The 21,684-nt window shown below is 56.4% G+C and overlaps 1 protein-coding gene across 1 annotated transcript; it reads left to right on the forward strand.

The window, feature by feature from the left end:
• Positions 1 to 17,461: 17,461 nt before the first annotated feature.
• On the forward strand, positions 17,462 to 17,929 carry LOC123355471 (40S ribosomal protein S17-like). Its single transcript, XM_044997979.1, has one exon. The coding sequence runs from the start codon at positions 17,462 to 17,464 to the stop codon at positions 17,867 to 17,869; it is 408 nt and encodes a 135-aa protein (XP_044853914.1). The 3' UTR covers positions 17,870 to 17,929.
• Positions 17,930 to 21,684: the final 3,755 nt, after the last annotated feature.

Here is a 21,684-nt window from a genome sequence, read left to right on the forward strand (position 1 = left end):
TCAATACATTGCAGATCTATCACACCTACTGCTCCCCCCCAGCTGTTTGTGTTACGTTGTTAATAAGACCCTGCTTGTGCATGTGTTCCCCCTGTCATGCTTGCTTCTCCCCTAGTCCAAGGAGGGGAGGGAGGGCTGGTGGCATCACGGCTGAGGGAAGGTGACTGTGCTGCACCACGGTTTGAGGCGCTGCCGCGGTGCTTTGCAGGCAGGAACACTCCACAGCTTGAGCGGAGAGGAAGAGAGGTGGCTTATTTGGGTGAAGCTCGGGATAATTCCCCAAACTCCTTGCTGCGAGGGTTGCCAGGCATCCGGTGTTTGACCAGAACACCCAGTCGAAAAGGGACCCTGGTGGCTCCGGTCGGCACCCCTGACTGGGCCGTTAAAAGTCCGGTCGGCAGCACAGCAGGGGCTGAGGCTAAGGCAGGCTCCTTGCAGCTCCCGGAAGTAGCCACCAGGTCCTTGCGGCCCCATGGCACATGGGCAGCCAGGAGGCGCTGCCTCCGCCCTGAGTGCCAGCTCCGCAGCTCCTATTGGCCGGGAACTGCAACCAATGGGAGCTGCGAGGGTGGTGCCTGTGCCGCCCATGCATCAGGGGTCTGCAGGGGCCTGGCCGCCGCTTCCTGGAAGCCACAGTAAGCGCCACCGGGACCCCGCACCCCGAACCCCCTTCCGCAACCCAACCCCCTGCCCTAGCCCAGAGTCCCCTCCTGCACCCCAAACCCCTCATCCCTGGCCCCTCCCCAGAGCCCACACCCCCAGCTGGAGCCCGCACCCCAGACTGGAGCCCCCATCTTCACCCCAAACCCCCCATCCCTGGCCCCTCCCCGGAGCCCACGCCCCCAGCTGGAGCCCGCACCCCAGACTGGAGCCCCCATCTTCACCCCAAACCCCCCATCCCTGGCCCCTCCCCGGAGCCCACACCCCAAGCCAGACCCTGCACCCCTTCCTGCACTCAGCCGGAGCCCCCTCCAGCACCCCAAACCTCTCATCCGTGGCCCCATCTGGAGCTTGCACCCCCAGCCCAGAGTCCATACCCCCCCTCACACCCCAACTCCCTGTCCCAGCCTGGTGAAAGTGAGAGAGGGTGGGGGGGATGAAGCAAGAAGGGGCGGGGCCTCAGGGCAGGGGGCGGGGCAGGGGTGTTCGGTTTTGTGCCATTCAAAAGTTGGCAACCCTACTTGCCGCTGGCAAAGCTCCGAGGTGCTTCGGTCTGGCCAGATCAGGAGGATCCCTGCTCTGAGAAGCAACGGCCAGAGAAGAGACGGCCGCTGCTTGCTGGGGGCCAGGAGACTGGGCCTGCATCCCTAGTGAGCTGGGAGACTTCAGCACACGCATCTAGCTCAGCGGCTGGCAAAGTCCAGCTCAGACCGAGCAGGGCCGTTCCCTGGTGCAAGGGCCATCCCCCCGCTGCAGGCCGGCGGCGACAGGGGAAGGAGAAGAGCAGTGACACCGGTGTTTTATGTCTCTGCGCTCGCTTAGCAAGGAGCTGATGGCAAACAGCTTGCAGGCGGAGGGGTGTGCCGTCCCAGAAGGCAGGTGTGTTTACCACGGCTTGGCGAAGTTGCCATGGGACACAGACACACACACAAAGGAGGGCTCAGACAGGGCTGCACACCTTGGCCGAGCGCGGCAGGGGTGAGAGGGATAGAGCCGTCTCCTGGTGCCCCTTAGGCCAGGTCACCGTTGACCCTGGGGCCGCAGCCCTGTCGCTTGTTCTGCAGATGTGGAGTCAGATCCTGTTCCCTCCACCCCCACTGGGATAAGAGTTGGGCCCTTGGATTTCTCAGGCACGGTCCCCAGCGTGTAGTCACAGGCCTGCACGGTCCCTCCCATGTATACGTGCGTATCCTCTTGCACATCCATCTCCATGCATAGACACGTGCAATTACTTAGGAACAAAAGGAAACTGGCTTTCCAGGAATCCCAGTGAAACTGGAGAGCCCTGCAAAGTACCTGCTGGCTGCTAGTGACTTCTCTGCACCTGTAGGATGCGTCAGTAGCCCCTCGTTTATGGCAAATACACCCCACCAAAGGCCCAATGTGCTAGAAGCAGCAGCCACCAATGGCTGGGGCCATCTCACCCCACCCTGAGCATTAGCTCTTTCCATTACACTTTTCAGCCCCAATGACAAATGCATGTGGTAGCTATCGACATGGAGAGTATGTCTACACTGCAAAGTGAGAAACCCCAGAGCCCAGGGTAACTGACTTGGGATCATGCTATGAGGCTACACACAGCAGGGCTGATGTTCCCGCTCAGGGTGGAGCTCGAGCTCTGAGACCCGCGCCCTCACCGGATTTCAGAACCCGGACTCCAGCCCAAGTGGGAACATCTACACCCCCATGTTTCACCGCATAGCGCGAGCACCAGCCAGTCGACCCAGGCTCTGAGACACGCTGCTGCAGGGTTTGGGATTTGCTGCATAGAGATACCCTGAGCACGCCTCCCCACTCACTGAAATGCAGCCGTTTCTGGGGTGGAACCAAGCAGCTGTTGAACAGTGTACGGCGCTGCTATCAAACATTTTAGGAGCGGAAATGATGAATGCCAACTGTATCCAACCAAAATTGCAAGAGGAAGATAATTGTCCCAGCTGGAATTTGCCCAGGTCACCGGCGTTAACGTTGCTGTGATGTCAAAAAGTTCCAGGAGATCCTTCACGCTCAGGAATCAATTCGAACACCCAGCTCTGAAGTGCAGCACAACAGCCTAATGCAGAGAATGAGGGATAATGAACCCCCTGCGAGAGGGGTCAGTCATGTCACTCAATGCACGGTGCTCAGGTACTCCCCGAGGAGAGCGGCCTGAGAACCTCCACAGACTAGACTTGCCATCAGCTCGGTCTCCAAGACGGCGCTGGGGGCGTGAGAGCAAAGAACGTGCTGCTCTAGAGAGGCTCCGGGTCCCAGGAAGAGCCCATCAGCTCAGGGGGGTTTCTGGGCTTGGCCTTCCCCTTGATGAGCTCCAAGCTGAGTACGGAAGAGAGGGGCAAAGACCCTCCTCTCACTTTGGCATAGACACGGCCATGCAGGCCTCAGACGGCGCCTCCAGGGCCAGCCTGGCTGTGGGTCCTTCAGGGCAGATCAGTTACGGAGAAGAGAAGTTGGCTGAGCTTGGGCCGAGTTGGTGGACAGTGCCCTCCCTTTCCCTGCCTGCGGCTGAGGAGACCCAGCGCGCTGGCTGGAGCCTGGCCTCCCTCTAGCCACCCGGCGAGAAGGACAATTCCTGGGGAAGTCGTTATTTTGGGCCAGCACGACCCAGCTAACAGCCCTGGAGACGGAAGCCTGTTTACAAGGCACGGTCCCCCCGACCCCCTCACTCATGTGCCTCAGCCCTCGTTTTCTGGGACGAAAGGGGTGTTCTGGGCTCCCCACGGCCCGTTGCATCCTGGGTCTCCATGCTGAGACAGCCCACTAGAGGGACAGTCTGCTGGAGACACTTGTCCCCTGGGCTGAGACCTCCCCTTCACTTTGAGGAAGGAGGAGAATCTGGGATCAGCTTTCTCCAGCCCTGCCTGGCCCAGGACTCGCACAACAATTCTGGCACATGCAGGGTCCCCCCTGAACTCACGCTGCTCCCGGGGCCCCATCAGGCCATAGGGAATGACCTGGTTGGGAGCACAGAAGCCAGGCAAAGAATGGAAAAAAAACAAAAACAAGAAAACATTAAACTTCTCTGGACCTCCAGGCCTGGGGCTGGGATGAGGCTTCGTCTGCAGGAGGGGAACAGATGTGAGCTGGATCTGGCTGTCAGGGGCGGCTCTAGGAATTGCGTCGCCCCAAGCAGGGTGGCACGCTGCGGGGAGCGCTCTGGCGGTCACTGGTCCCGCGGCTCCGGTGGACCTCCTGCAGACGTGTCTGCGGAGGGTCCGCTGGTCCCGCGGCTCCGGTGGACCTCCCACAGGCACGCCTGCGGATGCTCCACCAAAGCCGTGGGACCAGTGGACCCTCCGCAGACACGCCTGCGGGAGGTCCACCGAACCCGCCTGCCACCCTCCCGCGGCATGCCGCCCCAAGCACGTGCTTGGCGTGCTGGGGTCTGGAGCCGGCCCTGCTGATTGTTCACAAAGTGGTTCAGCTGGGGCTTGCCGGGTGGACGTGTGGTCTTGTGGCTAAGGTGGGAGGTGGGAGTCAGCTCCTCTGGGTTCTATCCTGGCTCTGCGGGTGAGTCGTGTCTGTTTCCCCAGCTGCAAATGAGAGATCACAAACACCTACCTCTTAGAAGGGCTGGGATGCAGAATTACTGGCACACTGAGAGCCCCATTCCCTAGGGGTTGCTCAAATGACACCTTGGCAGCTGGAATCTCTGAATGAATTTGTCCTTTGCCATTTGTGCAGCTTGTTATTTCATGGCTAATAGCTGGGTTTGGGCTTCAGCAATTAAGTTACGTCCTGGTGCGTGGGCATGAGCCAAGGTGACACTATCCTCCCCAAGCTTTTGGATGCTTCTGCTGGGAGGCTTTATTTTATAACAGGAGAAAATGTACCAAACTGGTTGTATTGGTAACTAGCAAACATGGGACTGGCATGCAGAGCACTAAACCATCCTATGTATGTTATGGGGCACTCATCTAATAATGAACTGGGTCCTGCTTGTGTGCACTGATGCGCTTTACTGGATGGAATTGGAATGGCTTGGCTGTGTGTCATAGGCCCTATACTGCTGGCACTTAAAGGGGATTGTCCTTTAAAGTTCAAATGGCCAGGGCATCGGCTTTGGGAGCAGGGAGATCTGAGCTCTGTCCTCTCTGTCAACGTGAATTTGTGGGATGCAGCAGAGTGACAGCAGTGACGCATTCAGGGGCCATGTCTTTTTTACAAAAGTGCCATTTTAATCCTCTTGTTAATTGTTGCCAATTAAGGCCCTGATTCAGCCGGGTACTTAAGCACTTGCTTGACTTGAAGCATGTAACTAGTCGATGTTCATTATTATTATTATTAATTTGTATTATGTACCTATAATTAGACACATGCTTAAATACCCTGCTGAACTGGGGCCTGACTGTTGCTAGTGTGTGTGGCTTGGCTGTCTGCATGTTTAACCCAGGAGAGTTGACTCAGAGACAGTAGAGTTGACATACTCTGAAGGACTCCAGATTCCTAGGAAATTTTCTGGCAGGCTATTTCCCCCCCCTTGGCAACGATCTCTCTGGACGGAACAAACCATCCACCCACTGACTTGGGCTTTTCCACGAGGCAGCCTCTGCCTGTTGCTTTAATGAAGCTCTTAGCACTGATTTCATGGCTTTACACTTTGCCCTCCGAAAAGGGATGGTCCATTTAACTGGCATTTCAGTCAGTCCCTGCCTAGCTCTCGCCCCCATTTCTCTGAACATCTGACTTGACAAGGCTCAGGCCCAGAAGCCTCTGTTTCGGTGGCAGCTAAGCCACAGTCGGTCGGGGTGGGAGGGGCGGATATCTCATTGACTGGATCAGGGAACCCATGAAGTCGGGTCTTTGCAGGTAAGTTGGAGCCAGACCCTGGAACCCTTCCTTACCCGAGTCATCTCGCTGACAATATTGCCAGTGGCAAATGTTCACCAACCTTTAGGCTGGCCTGCCCGAAATAGGAGATTGGCTTCAAAATCAGGATTTTTGTAAGTCGGGTTCCTTTTATTTGCCTTCCTTCCCCAGCCCACCCCTTTAGGTCGTGCTTGCTTCACGGTTTCAGGCTTTTCTCTGCAACTACGTGGGCCAGAAACTTTGTTTTTAAATGAAAGCCAGGATGCTCCTGAGTACAGCAGCTGCAGCTTTAAGAAAAACGCTGGAAAAAACCCACAAGCGTTGGCAAGACTGCGGTGATTGAAAGGGGCTTCCTGCTCGGGTGAGTAAGGATTTCAGGATCAGGCCCTGCACTAGGGAATGGGTTTCATCTCGCTTGTTCTCGGACGCATTGCTCGGCGGGTGTGAAAGTCAGCGCCTGCTCTCTGCTGTGGAGCAGGGATCACTGCAGTTCTGTCGGGACAGCGGGCGCCTGGTCTTTGAGTGTCCTCGGCTGCTGTCTTAGGCACTGTCCTGGGCACGTTCAGCTAGTCCCAGTGCTGGTGGATGGCTGCAGCTTGAGACAACATCCGGTGATTAGCCATCGGCGTCCATAACCCCGCCATTGTGAAATCAGACTCTGCACTTCTCGAGCACCTTCGATGAGAGGACTTTTTCCCTCAAAGGGAGGTCCGTGCCGTTAACCCTGGTCTACAGGCAGGGTAACTGGGACAGGAAGTGACTTGCCCAAGGTTGTACAGAAAATCAGTGGCAGAGCCAGGCCTTCTGACTCCTTATTCTCTGCTCCAACCATACCCCTCCCCGAGCAGGGAGTAGAACATTCGTTTCCTGGGCCCTAGTCCCTGGACCTAAACTACTGGGTGTGCTGCTCCAACTTCATTTGTGAACATTGGCCATGTGCAAACAAGCATCCCAAGGCACGGAGCATGTCCCCAGCCTGGTGTCTTGCATGGGGCATCTCCCTTCGCATCCGAGTTGTGAATGCCATTACCTTGCTTTCACTCTCCTTCTCCCTGGGATGAGTGGGAGGAGAGAGGATTCCTTGCGAGGGCCGTGGGGTCTAAGTCACTGGATGTCGCAATGGTACGTTCTGTTTTAATGGCGTGGTGTCTTTCTCGGGGCTGTGCCAATGGTGGCTTCCAGGGCTCTACGCCAAAGCTGGTACTATGTGCCAGAAGCTTCCTAAGCTACCCAACCTGCTGCTTTCCTTGTCAGCCAGGTGCCCCAGACAAGAGCATTTGCGTCACTTGTCTTTGTAGATAAGTGCTAAGAGTGAAACGCCAGCATTTCTTAAGGGATCGTGCTGAAACGTTGCCTAATCACTCAGCCTCCCCAGCTGGATACACAGCACATTGTTTCTTTTCCTTGAGAACCAAGAGCAACGATTCTCCAGAAGTTAAAGGTCTTTCCTGGCCAGCTGGGGCCCTCATCTCCAGTATATCTGAGCACCCCAGGACCTCGGGGAGGTAGGGAACTGCTAGTTATCCCCATTTTATAGATGGGAAACTGAGTCACGGTGAGATTAAGTGACTTGGCCAAGGTTGCACAGTGAGTCTGTGGCAGGACTGGCCACTGAACTGAGATCTCCTGAGTCCCGGCTCAGTGCCTCAGCCATTGCCATCTTTCACACGCACATGCCCACATGCGCTTTCAGCCTGAATCTCATTTATTCAATTACTTTTGTCCTCCTTGATTCCCTTAAAGTCTCCATGGGAAAGCCTGGGGGGGTGGGGGTGTCTCCGTAACCTGCAACATCCTTTCTGCCTCCCAGAACGGCAGCTGCCCCTGCCTATCAACAAACTTGTTACCCTTTCAATCTGCTGGGCGAGCCGGGCGAGTCACTTCCCCTTTCTGGGCCTCCATTTGCCCATCTGTAAAATGGGGGTGATAAATAACTCCTCCCCCTTTACCTGTCTTGTCTGTTTCGATTGAGGCGGGGCCTGGCTCGTGCTGTGGGTCGGTGCAGCGCCCAGCACAGCTGATCTCGGCGGGGACCCCTGGCTGCTGCAATCACACACATTTAAAGGTCTCCGCAGGCAGGAAGCAGAGGGGTTGGTGGCTCTCCGTCACGCCGGCCTGGCTGGTGAAGGGTGGAGGCTGGGAACAGCAGCAAGAAAAGCTCTCCCCACTGCGATGCAGGCGGGAGGGGGCTGCAGGGAGCACCTCTGAGCCCTGCTTCACTAATGGGGCGGAGGGGGCATAGGGACAGAGCCCACCCCCAACAGGGAGACACGACTGGAACAGGGAATCCCCAGCTGCTTCCCTTCTTCAGTGCAGGGGTCTTCCCCATGTCCAACAGCCACTAGCTCCCAGGCTGGGGCTGTTCCTCGGCCGCCCCCCCCCACCCCCCCGGGCACTTGGGTCACTGCAGCCATGGGCGAGGGCAGAGCTGCCGTCACGCCAGTCTCTCACGGGGCGAGGGAGCTCAGCTCGGGGGCAATAACCTTGCCGAAGAGGACAGGGTTCGTCCCTCCTCACAGAAAGCTTCTGGATCCCACCCAGGTTCCTGGTGCTCGGGCCAAGGGGCCAGGCTCTGCCAGCTGCGGTCGTGGGCTTTGCGTAAGGATGGCAGTGTGCTAACAACCGTCAAAACTTGGCACCGGGCTGCCCTAGGCCGAGCGTCACTCCCAGCTGCTGTCTTGGCGGCCACGCTGGGGCCTGTACTAGCAAGAGCTAAAAGCAGGTGGGGGTAGGGTGACCAGACAGCGAATGTGAAAAATTGGGACGGGTGGGGGAGGAATAGGAGCCTATATAAGGAAAAGACCCAAAAATCGGGACTGTCCCTATAAAATCGGAGCATCTGGTCACCCTAGGTGGAGGCTACAACTGGAGCCAAACCCCACTAGCTGAGGGGGTTCGTATCCTGTGTGATCGGGCACAGCCGAGGGGGCCTGGGTGGGTGATGCTGTCACACCTGAAGCCGAGCCAAGCAGCGGGTGGTTGCTTCGTTGCTCACAACCCAGCCCCCGAAAGCAGCTGCAGTTCCGAGGGAGCCCCTAGTGCAGAGGGGAAGCCGGGCGCGGGACTGTTTTCCTGACACGGGTCGAGCAGAGGGTGTCACAGGCCGGGCTGGCAGCGGGATCTTAGTGGAAGAACCTGTCACCGTTTCAGCGTAACTGCACCTGTATTACCTGCTCCGTGGCCACTCCAGGAGTTCCCAGGCAGGTCTCCAGCCAGCACCTGCCTCTGGGCAGGGACCCTGTCCTGCGCGCCACCCCCCTTGGAAGGTCGCGTTTGAGGCTGCACAGCTCTGATTGCTCTCGGGGTACCCACGACTGTGAGGCCCCTTGTTAGCCCCCCGCCTCTGGGTGTCAGTGCCACCAGCCTGTCGGCCGCTCGAGCGCTCCCCTCTGGGCTCTGCCAGCCTGTCTTCGCCTCGCAGTGAACAATAGGAGCCTCAGCCCCCGAGTCCCCTTCGAAGCGTTCGCCGGTGATACCCACCTCCTGACGCTGGCTACACCCAGGAATCCCAGATCCTCTGCCCCCAAAGGAGCCGGGTACCCCAGTTTACCAGCTGGCACCACTGGGCCTCTGCTGTGGTAGCCCAGCCTCAAGGCCAGCGCCTGGGCCTTGCTTTCCGTCCGAGGGTTTGGAGCAGCGTACGGCCAGCAGTTCCAAGGTACCCGCAGCTCTCTCTAAGCAAGCGAAAACATTACAAACAATGCACACGACCCGTACCAGGAGTCACCCATCCATCTAGTGGGGCACCAGCTGATCAAAGTCCTTCCAATCCTTCTGCCAGGGCGGGGCCCCTAGGACAGAAGGGCCTGGCCATTTGCTGGATCAGACTGAAGGCCCTGGGTCACTTCAAGTTCATCCCGATACCAAAAGCCTTTGGCTCCTTGTCTGTAGAAAACCCAGCTTGCCCCAGCCTATGGGAGTAGGGTGACCAGATGTCCCGATTTCATAGGGACAGTCCCGATTTTTGGGTCTTTTTCTTATATAGGGTCCTATTACCCCCCACCCCCATCCCGATTTTTCACATTTGCTGTCTGGTCACCCTATATGGGAACCACTCCAGGGCATGGCACCTCTCAAGAATGGTTAGCTCAGTGACTCACCTTAATCACCCCCCACCCAAGTGTTTAGTCCCCAGAGGAGCAGTGGTCACCCTCCCGCACAGAGCAGACCCCAACCCTACATAGACCAGCCAGAGATTTAATACAACAGCCCCCAAAGACCCTGCGCGGGGCTGCGGTATCGGTCACAGGTCCCACCGGACTGAGCCCGGTCCACAGGGCACCAAAGCAATGGCAGGTGCAGGACGCGTCCGGCTCTGTCAGCCCAGGCTGAGCCGGTTCTGAGCCCGGGGGAATCGCTGTGTAGCCGCAAAGCTCTGCAGGCCCCTTCTGAGCGCCGGGCAAAGCGCAGAGCCTGGGAGAGCTGAGTGTGGACTGGTGAGCCGAGGAGCAGGTCTGCTCAGGGAGCTGCAGGCTCTGGGACATGCACAATAGTCACTGCGCTGAGGTTTCAGTGCACCTGTGAGAGCTTGTGGGGCCGGAACCTTTCCCTGGTTAACAGCGCAAGGCAGGTCACGGGGCGGTCGGTGCCACCAGGCGCTCGCCGTGGCGATGTACGAACTTCCAACCCCCAAGTTTCTTGCAGAGAGCAGCGCGGGCCCATGCAGACCGACCCGTGGCCGCAGCGCGAGGTTAGCCTGGGTAAAGCGCGAGGAAGCGGTGAGTCAGGACACCAGCAAAGAAAACACAGAGCTGCAGGAGTGTGATCCTGCTGCCTACCAGCCAACAGGCGTTCCACAGCCAGTGTCAACCCAGGACCCAGGGCTGAAGAAAGGAGCAACAACTGCCCAGCCTCCGAGCACTTGGGCTCAGCGCCCGACAGACGCAAACAGCACAAACTCTGGGCTGGGCAAGCAGGGCAGGTCTGATGAATCGCTGAAGCGGATCACTCGGTGACCTTTCACTCCAGTCGCCGCCGCCTCCCAGCGCGTCTCGGTGAGGCTGGGGGAAGCTTGCCCAGAGCGCCCGGGACTGCAGAGGTGCCTTTCTGTCGTGCAAAAACAGCCACGGGCACGTGACCGCCAGACGGCCCTGCCCCTCCGGCGCCTCGTGCAGCATTTCACGCCAGCGCAGAGCGAGCGTGACATGCTGCCCCGCCAGCATGGCGGCGCTTTGGACCTCCCTGGCGCACCCATACAAACGACAGCGCAAGGTGCAAGGCAGGATTGGGCCCAGGGTTCACTCAGCTCCCTTTAAAGCACTGGCGGGAGGGTTCGGCCTGGGTTAACGGCCCCGCTTGTCCACCAGCCCACACTGCATCAACGCCCAGGGAGAGTCACTGGTGAGCTGCAGCCCTTTCATGCGGCCACAGCCAGCGCGGAGGGGCTGTAAGCCGCACCCTGCCATGGAATACTCCTGGCACAAGAGCCCATCTCGGGGGGTCTCAGAGCCCAGCGCTGCACCCCCAGCCCCTAGGAGCCGTTGTAGGAGCAGGCACCGGCGGTATTGGGGCAGAAGGGAGAGCAGCTGAGGGTGTCAATGCCCCAGCGGTTCTGTGTCCCTGTGGTGGCCCTTGGCTGAACCGGCCCCCGCATGGGGGAGGTGCACGTTGCCCCCACCTTGCCAGTGTAGCGCTCATGCAGGGATGACCTGGGTCTCACTCTCTGCAGTGATTGTTGGGTTGGGGGGGGGCTGCCACCTGTGATTTACAGGCCATACAATTCACCCTGGATGCAGCCCCGCCAAACCCACCACGGCTCTCTGGGGTTTGTTTAACACAGAATTTCACCTGCACGAGGGGAGCAGGATTCAGGCCAAGGCCAGGGAGACTTTTCCAGTCAATGAGGGGGGGTGTGGGGGTGGGGGCAGGGAGCTGGAAGAAGGTGTGAAGACGAGGGTAGCAGAAGGGAGACAAAGCGGTGAACAGAGTGGCCAGGGCAGGAGGTGGCAGGGTCAGCTGAGCGAGAGGCAGCGTCAGGGTTTAGAGGGGCGAACGAGAAGCTGTGGCGGGGGCGAGGGAGCCAGGGAAGGGGCCCAGCCAGAGCGGTGGGAGAGGAAGGGGCTTTGAGCGGCAGGGTTTGCGGAGATCAGCCCGAGGGGCCCTGCTAGCCCAGCCCTGACGTGAGCACCGTCCTGTGGGATGCTGAGGACCCGTATCTCCTGCTGGCCCAGTGCCAGCTCCAGAGGGGAACTCAGGCTGGTAGGTGGTGCCAAGGCCAAGTGCTCCCAGCACAAACGAGCTCCAGGTTTGCTGCCTAATTGGTGAGTGTCACTGTGACAAATGCGCAGAGATTGTATCCGGTAGCTAATGAAGTACGCCTGGCAAATATTTACCTGGCAGACCCCACTCGCCTGCTGCCTGCGTTAGCTAATGGGCTCATTTATTCAGCTTGGGTCAGTGCTTGAAAAACAAACGAATTATTAACGGCTCCAGAAACGCCGTTTGGAATTGGTGCCGACGTCGCTGGCAGGTGCAGGTAGCGACTGCCAACGCGAGAGCCGCTGCAGGCAACATGTGCGTGGAAAGGACCCTACGGGTGGGACCAGGGGTGGACCTGGCCCCAAATCCTCCAGAGCTGCTCACCCCATAATTCGGGGGGGTGGAGGAGGGAGCCAAATCCCAAACTGGCATCAAATCCAGGTTTTGTGGTTTAGAGGATAGGAATTGGGGCCTATCCCACAGAGTTAGGAGCCCTCTAGTTCAGGGGTTCACCGGACAAATTTTTTGGTGGCCTCAGAGTGTGGCCACCAACTCTTGCTGGTGGCCATTCTCACACTTTTTCCTAAAACACTTAGTTCACTTGAGGAAACACAAATAAATATGTGCATGCACATGTCCAAATCACTGTAATTTATTCCTTGCTAGCTAGTGAGTCTGTTAGGAAAAGTCATATTAACAAACGTACAAGTATCACTTTTCACAGCAGACTTACTCAGCCCCCGTGAGCCTGGGGACAAATTAAGCCCTGGATGGGGGGCCAGGTAGGCAGAAGGGTCCAGAGGCTATCGAGTTGGGGGGTGGAGCAGAGGAGACAGTGGGGGGCCAGAGTCTGAAGCCCCGTGGCCAAAGCCCAAAGCTCCGTGGCCGGGGGACGAGGATGGAGCCTGAAGCCAGGTGGCCAGAGCCTGCCGCCCCACCACCCCTGGGACAGTGGGGAACTCACCGGCTGCCCCCTCCTCCAGCGTTGTGCCCCAGCTGTCTCCAGAGGGGGGCAGGGCCCAACCCCTGCTTGCAGCCCCAACAGACAACACCAAGGTGGTGCAGGCAGGAGCAATGGGTGGGGGGGGGCAGGGATGGGCTGCTGCTTTGCCCCCTCCTCCCAATCACAGCCCAGGAGGATGTGGCTGCAAGAAAAGCCACTGGTGGCCACATGTGGCCACGGTGGCCGCATTTGAGGAACACTGCTCTAGCGGGCCTCTCTGTCGTCTGTTGCAGGAGGCACCAGGATGCTGCCAGGTTAGCGGCGTCGGTCGGTAGCCGGGCTCCTATAGCTGTACATAGGGAATGACCGTGGCTCTTCGGCCGCGATCTGCCAGCGTGACTTTCCCCTCGTCTTCATGCTGCGTAGAGAGCACGGACCCAAGCGTGGCTGAAGCCCATGTGGGACCCTGGGCAAAAAGCAGGGAATGCAGAGCTCAGGGAAGGCACCAGCCTCCCCCAAAGTTGTGCTCGTAGGCCTCCGGCCTAGCCCTGCTCCCCCTGAAAGCAACACAGAGCCCCGAACGACGTACCGAGCATGCAGCCGCGTAGGTGTGCACAGGGCTTTATTCGCCCCAATAGCCCCTCTGGAGTCGGCACCGCCGAGCTCGGCCGCACTTGCAGGAGCGGGGCCGGGTTGGCGTCAGCGGGCGCAGGACTTCCTGGGGCTAGTTAAAGTGGCTGGTTCTTGTCCCCAGTCAGGCGCCTTCATTCACTTCCCTGGGGGCGGGTCAGGCTGTGTCGCTGCCCCGAGGGAATAGTCAGGGAGGGGCTTTCTGAGGCGCCTCTGGAGAGCGGCTCCCCCAGCGCTCTCTGCCCCGGGGTTTGCTGTGGCAGGAAATGAACTGCCTGTTGCAGGGGATACGGGACGCCCAGGAGGACACCACGGAGCACTGGGTGTGACTAACTCTATGGCCGGAGCTGGTACATGTGCATCAGGACAGGGGCCACTTCACCTGCTTGTTTGCGTCAGTCTATGGGCCTGGCCGCCAGGGGATCGAATGTGGCCTGGGAGCCACCGGCTCCCTGCCCCTTGGCAGCCGCACGAGCCGCGTTCAGGCAGCCTGGCCTACCGCGCAGGTGGCTCCTTCGCCCATGTTCTTGGAACAGGCAGTACCTACTGTCTGCTTCCCTTGGGAGGAGGGAGGGCAGGCTCGGAGCCTCAGCCGGGAACGCGAGCGGCAGCTGAAGCTGCTCCGACATGCCATGCCGAGGAGCGGTGCGATCAGTCTGTCTCCCCGCTGTTTGTCTGTGCAGAGCTGACACTGCCAGTGGTTCCCCCCGCCCCCATGGCCCTGGGAACAAGGCGAGGGTGCAGCCCAGTGCAGAGGGAAGGAACATGAAACGGATGGTCAGTGATGGCACCCAGCAGGTGCCTGCCTGGTGTGTTTGTTACGGGAAGGGTGCATGGAGGCTGCCCACTGCCCATCCACTGCCCTCTGCAGCAGGCCCCGCGCACCGCAGAATTGCAGCGGCTTCACTGCACCAGAGGAATGGGGATTCAGGACACCTGGGCGTGGGGGGTGCACCGCTGTGCTGCCAAGGGCCCCCTCCGCTGCAGCATGCTAGGAGGGCAGGGGCAGGGCAGGTGAGGGGTAAGGCCAGGAGCCCCCAGCTAATCCCGTGTATCTCGGCAGCACGGCATAATTTCTCTCCTGTCGAGTGGATGAGCCCTGGAGGTTGGGGGTGATTCCCTGGCCAAGACAGGGCCATCGCGAGAGCCCCAGGAATCCCTCGTTCGTTGTTTGCGTGAGCGCTGATCGACAGACAGCCTGACACCGCTGCCTCTTCTCACAGCAGCCTGCATCGCTCTCTCTTAACAGCAGGGCGCTCTGGAAGACAGAGGGCAACTGGGGATCCCCATTCCCACCAGACGCGTCCTGCAGGCGCTCACAAGCCAATCCCCAAGATGTACATCGATACATGGACCCCACCATCACCTGTGGGTGGCCGATTCCTAAACAGTCAACGGAGGCGTTTGGTGTCATTCCGTGACCTGCGTCACTGTAATAACACCTTGCGTGTTGGTAGCGCCTTTCATCTGAGGCTCTCAAAGCCCATTACAGGCACTCCCAGCAGCCCTGTAAGTAGTAGCAGCAGCAGCATTATTATAATTTCCATTGTGCAGAGAGGTAAACTGAGGAACAGAGAGGTTTAAGTGCCTTGCCTCAGATCACAGAGGAAGTTGGTGCCAGAGCTTGTAATATTCAGGAACTCAGAAGTTGTCTCACCCCTACCTGCCAGAGTAAACACACTGCTGTAGCTCAGAACAAGTTGTGTGTGCCAACCATAAATCAACCTGGTCTATTTGCGCTTGTGTCACACCAGAGCTAGCCATGGTAAGGTCTGCAGTGTCCCGTCTCTAGTGCGGCATAGCTGGTGTCCTACGTTAGGATCTGAAACAGTCTCTCTTCCAAAATCTTACCCCCCCGCTGGAGACGAGTGTCACTCAGCTACCCACAGGGATCATTTAGCTCCAATCTCCAAGGGCTGCCGAAGTATTTGAGAGGAGAATCACATCTATAGCAAGCTAAGCAGGAACTATAATGTCCCACAGTGGGAATTCAGCCAGGATCAGAGGGGAAGAACCCCTGGTAGCACCTGTGTGAAAGGAGTATTTAGAGGCCCCTGTCAAGATGAAGGCCGCCATCGTGCTGGGTGCTGTAACTATAGTGACACACAGTCCCGGCCTGCAAGAGCTCACAATCGAGACAGACACAGGAAGTGCGTTGTTAGCTCCGTTTTACAGATGGTGAAACGAGGCCTAGAGTGATCAAGTGACTTGCCCAAGTTCACACAGGGAGTCAGTGGCATAGCTGAGACTTGAAGCCAGATGAGGCCCTTAGGCACCAGACCATCCTCCTTCTCTGTGAAAGCAGCTGGCTCATTCTGGTCAGGTGGTGTCTCGCCGTCCCAGCCAGGGGCAAAGCCCAGCTGCTGGCAGCTTACACGGGCTGGTGGAAGGTGCTGAAATAAGCATTTTCGGCACAGTTTGGGCAATCCTATCTGAAGCAGGCCCATGGCCGTTGTTATGTGAAACCGCTTTGCTGATGCTCTGCCAAAGTGCGGACGGGGTATCTCAGTTTGTCCTACTTGGGCAGGGGTCATTCCTACAGGACCATGCTGGGGGTCGAACCCAGCACAGCTGGTGTGGATTGGGAGAGGTTTAGCAGGCTGAGCACAGGAGTAGGAGCCGAGTACTTGGGCCGGGGGCGAGTCTCATCTCAGATCTGACACTCACTGCCCTTGGGCACGGACCCTCTCTGCACCTCAGCTGCCCCACCTCTGCCATGGGGGCAAATACTGGCCTGTCTTACAGTGCTGTGAGTCTTTAATTAGTTCAGCCCTGAGAAATTAGGCCCCAGAGGCCAAACGGGAGAAACCGTTTCCCCAGAGTGAGAAGTAAAGGAGCCTGGTGAGAAATCAGCAAAGGGTTTCCCTTGGGGGCACTTTTGTTCTTGCCTCCTTAAAAAACATCTGCAAGGAGAAGGGAATTGTGGAGACTTGCAGGAATCGGAGAGGATTGTTAGTGTGAATCCACAGCGCTTGCAGAGGTGGGAATGCTGCCACGGGCCAGGTGAGCTGCTCACACATCGGTGGCTGTTATAAGAAACTCTGCCCCCAAATCAGTTCCTTCAGCAAACAAACACACAAATACCACGGGAAGCTGCAACATTCTGACTTCGCCTTATCCTCCGAGGCACATGCATCTGCAAGGCTTCTGCAAGGAGGTAGGAAGGAAGGGGTCAGATGCTGAAGAAGACCTTCAGATTGCTTGTTACCGTGATCCCAAAGGGACCAGCCCAGCATGCCTAGGAGGAGCTGAATTCATGGGCCAGCTGAACCTTGGTGTGCTGCTTATCAGTGACCTCACAGCAGCAAAACAGGGGTCCACCATCCACAACAATGCAAGAGTCTTCTCCAGCCAAAGGAATTCATGTGTCATCTGTAGGCCACTATACGAGGGTTGGATGGATCTTTACCAGCCACCAGAATGAGAGACAGCTCCCGGCGACCAACGCACGTGCAAAAGCAGGTGGGCTGCCTGTCCAGAGAGGTACGGAGTATTTGTCAAGCCTCCTCAGCACACGAAAAGCCGAAGGTTGAATAGTCTAATGCAGCAAATCAAGAGAAGTCCAGACAATTTTTGGGGGGATGCACTTTGTCCCAAATCCTGAGCTATACTAGTCATTAAATTATGGGACGCTTCTGTTCATATGCAGATATGCCCACACCGTGCTTAATGTCCTCCCCTTGCAAATCACATCTCTCCATTCTGCTGCGGCAAGACCTTGTCAGCATCACTTCATGGGAGGAAGACCCTGGAGTTCACTGAGCGGGAAGTTCACCACTGTGCCAGGGGCCAGCACACAGCGTAGAAACCTGTCACGGAGTGTGGGGGAGTCAAGGCCCTGCACCCCCGGCTCCTGCGATTCACCACGACTCTCAGCCAGCCAGTAAAACAGAAGGTTTATTTAGACGACAGGAACACAGTCCAAAACAGGTCTTGCCGAGACAGACAACAGGACCCCCTTTAGTTAGGTCCATCTGGGGGCCCCAGGGAGGCCACCGCCCTGTTGGTCGGGGCGTCTCTCTTTATTTTCCAGCCAGCTCCAAACTGAAACTCCCTTCAGCCGTCTCCTTTCTCGCCTTCCCCCGGCTCCACCCCCAGCCTTTGTGTCCTTTGTCCAGTTTCCCCGGGCAGAGGTGTTACCTGGCCTCCAACCCCCCTCCTGGGTTCTCATGTTACATGCTCAGGTATCCTCCCTTCCCCAAAGCAGACAGTCCCAGAAAACTTATGGGACGTGTGCAAACAAAGACCGTGAAAAAGGCTGCCCGGGTTATCATTGAAAAGTACTACACCCAGCTAGGGAATGACTTCCACACGAACAAACGAGTGTGTGAAGAGATTGCCATCATCCCTAGGAAGAAACTGCGCAACAAGATAGCTGGGTATATCACCCATCTGATGAAGCGTATTCAGAGGGGGCCTGTCAGAGGTATCTCCATCAAACTGCAGGAAGAGGAGAGAGAGAGAAGGGATAACTATGTCCCTGAGGTCTCTGCCCTTGACCAGGAGATCATTGAAGTTGACCCAGATACTAAGGAAATGCTGAAGCTGCTGGACTTTGGCAGTCTGTCCAACCTGCAGGTCACGCAGCCCACTGTGGGAATGAACTTCAAAACCCCAAGAGGAGCTATCTGAATCCATTGCTGCGCTGTCACTTTTCCAATAAACATGGAAAACCAAAAAAAAAAAAAAAAACCATCCCAGGTTAATACTCCCCACTCAGCATTCAAACAACACATCAAGAAGATTCCCACTTCATCACAAAACCATTGAAGTCCTTAGCGGTAAGCAGTGTATATAAGACTTGTACTGGCCCCCTGCACGCAGGTGGGTTTTTCCCTCTGTGAACTTTCGGACTTTTGCGTAGCTGGCTTTGACAACAGGGAGGTGAACGCCAAGGTCTCTTTGCATGTCTTCCACCCAACCGAGAACTTACCCACCCCGAGGCTGCGGTATCCTGATCCTAGCGGATCACAGAAATCCTGACCAAGCCCGGGTGAAAATCTTGATTGAAAATCTGGGCTGTTTCTGTAACAGAGGACACAGTTCAGCTCAGCAGCACCTTTGGAACCATTTGAGGGAATTCTGACCCCACGGCCTGCTCCAAAGTCTGCCAAAATCACTGGAATGCCTCCCATTGACTTCAATGGTCTTTGGCTCAGGCTCCTCCTGTCTAGCTGTAAAACAACCTTTAGAACTTAATAATACTAGCACCTTCCAAAGTGCTTTATAGCCACTAATTAACCAGACCTCACAACACCTCGGTGAGGCATTTGCGTGTTATCCTTCATCTCACAGCCGAAGCTCAAGGTTACCCCGTGAGTCAGGGACAGAGCTGGCAACAGAAGCTAGGCCCTGCCCTAACCACTAGACCACACTCCCTCCCCAAGTCATGCTGTGCATCTCCCGGCCCAGTTTGTGACTAATGGTAACTCAGATGCTTTATTGGTTTGGAGGCTTGTGGCACGACTGACGACTGCAATGCACCTGTCTCTGCTGGCCCCTTGTCCTCACACACCTGTAATCCCTACCCCATTTCACAGATTGTCCCAATCCTAGCTTGTGAGCTCTCTGGGGCAGGGGCTGTCTATATTATCTGTTTGTACCGTCCCTAGCACAGTGGGGCCCAGATTTCCTGCTGGGGCACAGTAATCCGTATAATTATCATCCTTTGAAGCAGCACTAAACATTGATCGCACACTCTGGGCCGTGATTTTAAAAAATATCTCGTGTCGAAGCTTAATTAAAAAGGAATCCGAATGCTCATTTTCAGGTGCTTGTTGGCCAATTCTTCCAGTGAATGATTTTTAAGCCCCTTCGTTCTTGGGGTGTCTGTGAGATTTAAGGAGTTCCTGGCTCCTTTAGTCAAGGCACCAAAACTCAGCAGGGAGGTCCGTGTATAATGGGCTTTACTGACTTTGTCTGCCCTCTGGGTGAAATTCACCCCGGGACAGAGGTCCCACTGTTGTGCTGAAGTGAGGCATGACACAGTCTGCTGTGTGCATAGCTGCCTATCCCCCCTTACGAGCTGCATCATTATACTGTGCGCCAGCATCTGCAGTATGTCTGGGAACCCCCATAAAGGCCACGATGCCTTTGGAAACATGATATGCGTTCACTGTGAATAAACAGGAGCTATCTAAAGAGATCAGTTTGTTAAAGGAGGTTTCTGACACAGAAGCGAGAGCGCACTCCACCTCCTAAATCCACATCCACCACCCCAAAGGCAGCTGTGTATACAGAGGGCGCCCTCTGCGTTAGCATCAGATCTTGGGAAATCACTCCCAACTACGTGTTTGGGGAGGACCAGCTGGGGTCTGGACAGTGTGGTCAAGTGATAGGAGGGCCCAGAGGGCCCACATATCATGGGACGGAGTGAAGAGACATCTCCCCAAATGGAAGTATAGCTGTACATGATCCCATGAGTTTATTCTGGAGTGACACTGGCGTAAATGAGATCAGAATATGGCCCCGGTTCTCTCAGATGTTGTGGCATCCGTCTTTAAAGTCTAAGCCCTGGCAGCAGGAGCAACAGTGTTTAATGATGTTCTGCTAGGGCTGGAGAGCCCCTGAGACCTTTTTTTCCGCCCAAACTCTTTGTGGATTTGGTCATATTTTATTTTCTCCCAGCCTTTCCCTGCCTGCTAGCCCCAAGTCCACCTCCTTGGCTTCTGCTGCCCTGCACGGCTCCTGCTGGCCTCCACTGTTGCCTCAGCCCCTCTTCTCTCAAATGTACCTTGATGAGACGCACTGAGGGAATTTGAGGCTGGTGAAAGGTGCCAGACCATGGCTCAGATACTCACATCCTCTTTCCATTGGCAGAGGAGTGCAACCATGGGCAGTAGCAGTGCAAGCTTCCCACGCGCAGCCAAACTGCTAAGCCCTGTCCCTGATCTGCAGGAATCGGTTCCAAGAGTGAGAGGGTAACGCAGTTGTCTTCATGGCCCATTCAATCTCTGATCTCCGCTGTGAATGCCCTGGACGTATCGGTAATGGTGATTTTAGCAATATAGACACCTGTGCGCTAGGAACTGGACTGAGACCCACCCTCCTCCCAGCACTGGCACCGTCCCACAGAAACTTTCCTCCTCCTACCTCTAGTTCCATCCTCTACTCCACCACCCAGTCTCTGATTTGGCGGTTTCCCTGCTGCCGTCTGCCTCCAACATCTTGAGGAGTCCGTGTTTGCTTGTTTGAGAGAAGCCTTTTAGATGGGACAAAGCCACGGTCTTGACTAAACCTTTTAATGTCCCTAAAAAGGGGCCACCGTCTCTTCCACCCCATTCTAATCCTCTGAACAAGCCAGTTTCTGCCAGTCCATGTCTAACAAAGCCCCATCCAGGAAAACCCCAGAGGGTCCCCTGTTACCCGGGGTTCTTTTAACCCAAAGCTCTCGGTAACTTTTACTCTGTGCAAGGAGGTGCCAGGAAATAAATCAGGAGAGACACGGCCGCCCGACCGATAGATGGCTGGCCCGGCACAAACAGGACAACACAAGAGTGCTTTCACTTAAAGCGAAATTTTACTTCGTCTCAAGCACTTACACACGTCAGCAACAGGGAAGTGAAACACCCCCAACCCATGATAATTACCGAAGCTGAGTGTGGCTTTTGAGTGGCACCGTGACAGGCTTCAGCTGGCCAGGTTCCGTCTGCCGGTGGGGACCCGAAGATGCGTCCAGAGGGACCGTCCGTGAAGAGCCCCTCCTGAGAAGCCCAATTCCTTAAACTTTTTCTTACATCAGTAATAGAATGACATATCCCTTAAAGAAAACTTGCTAAGCAAGCAGGGTTGAAAGGTCAGACACCTTATGATTGCCGATTAACCAGAGAGATTTTTTTTTAGAGTGTCCATGCCTTTGGGCCCTGACAAACATTCCCGGGCGCACATAGAAACAGACTTCTTGTTTTTTTAAAATACATGCACCAGCAATTTTAACACTCTTAGCAGGAAGGGCACGGGGTCAAGATGCCCTGTTTGTGGCACTCAAAACCTCCTCCCTTCCTATCTGGTTACACTGAGGCCACTGCATGACCAATTTACGACCTGCTGACTTGGCTATTCTGTTAGCAATAAAAATGGTTCAGTATGGCCTGCTAACTTGACCACTGTTAGAAACAAGCGACAGTGGTTTAGGCCCTTTACTGGTTTGCCAAAATCTCCCTGAACACCCCTAGCTCACCCACCCACCCAATTGCCACGCCGTGGAATCCCAAAAGCCACCCAGTGCCTATCCAGATGATCCTCTGCCATGCCAGTGGTCCCTCAGCATCCCTCCTGCCTACTTGGTCAAACATCCCACTCTTATGGAGAGAAGCAGGAGGCATTCCAGTAGCATCTTCTCTCCGTGAACCCCATCCATTGGAAACCCAGTTTGGAATTCCTCCTTTCTCGGCTGTTTTCCTAACCTTAGACCAGCTGGGGCATGTTCCTGGCTCCATCCCAAGCTG

This window comes from Mauremys mutica, chromosome 23, assembly GCF_020497125.1.
Source record: "Mauremys mutica isolate MM-2020 ecotype Southern chromosome 23, ASM2049712v1, whole genome shotgun sequence".
Lineage (NCBI taxonomy): Eukaryota > Metazoa > Chordata > Testudines > Geoemydidae > Mauremys > Mauremys mutica.

Bases quoted from the DNA above. Each gene is read 5' to 3' on its own strand.
- LOC123355471 (XM_044997979.1), top strand. From the start codon at position 17,462: ATGGGACGTGTGCAAACAAAGACCGTGAAAAAGGCTGCCCGGGTTATC.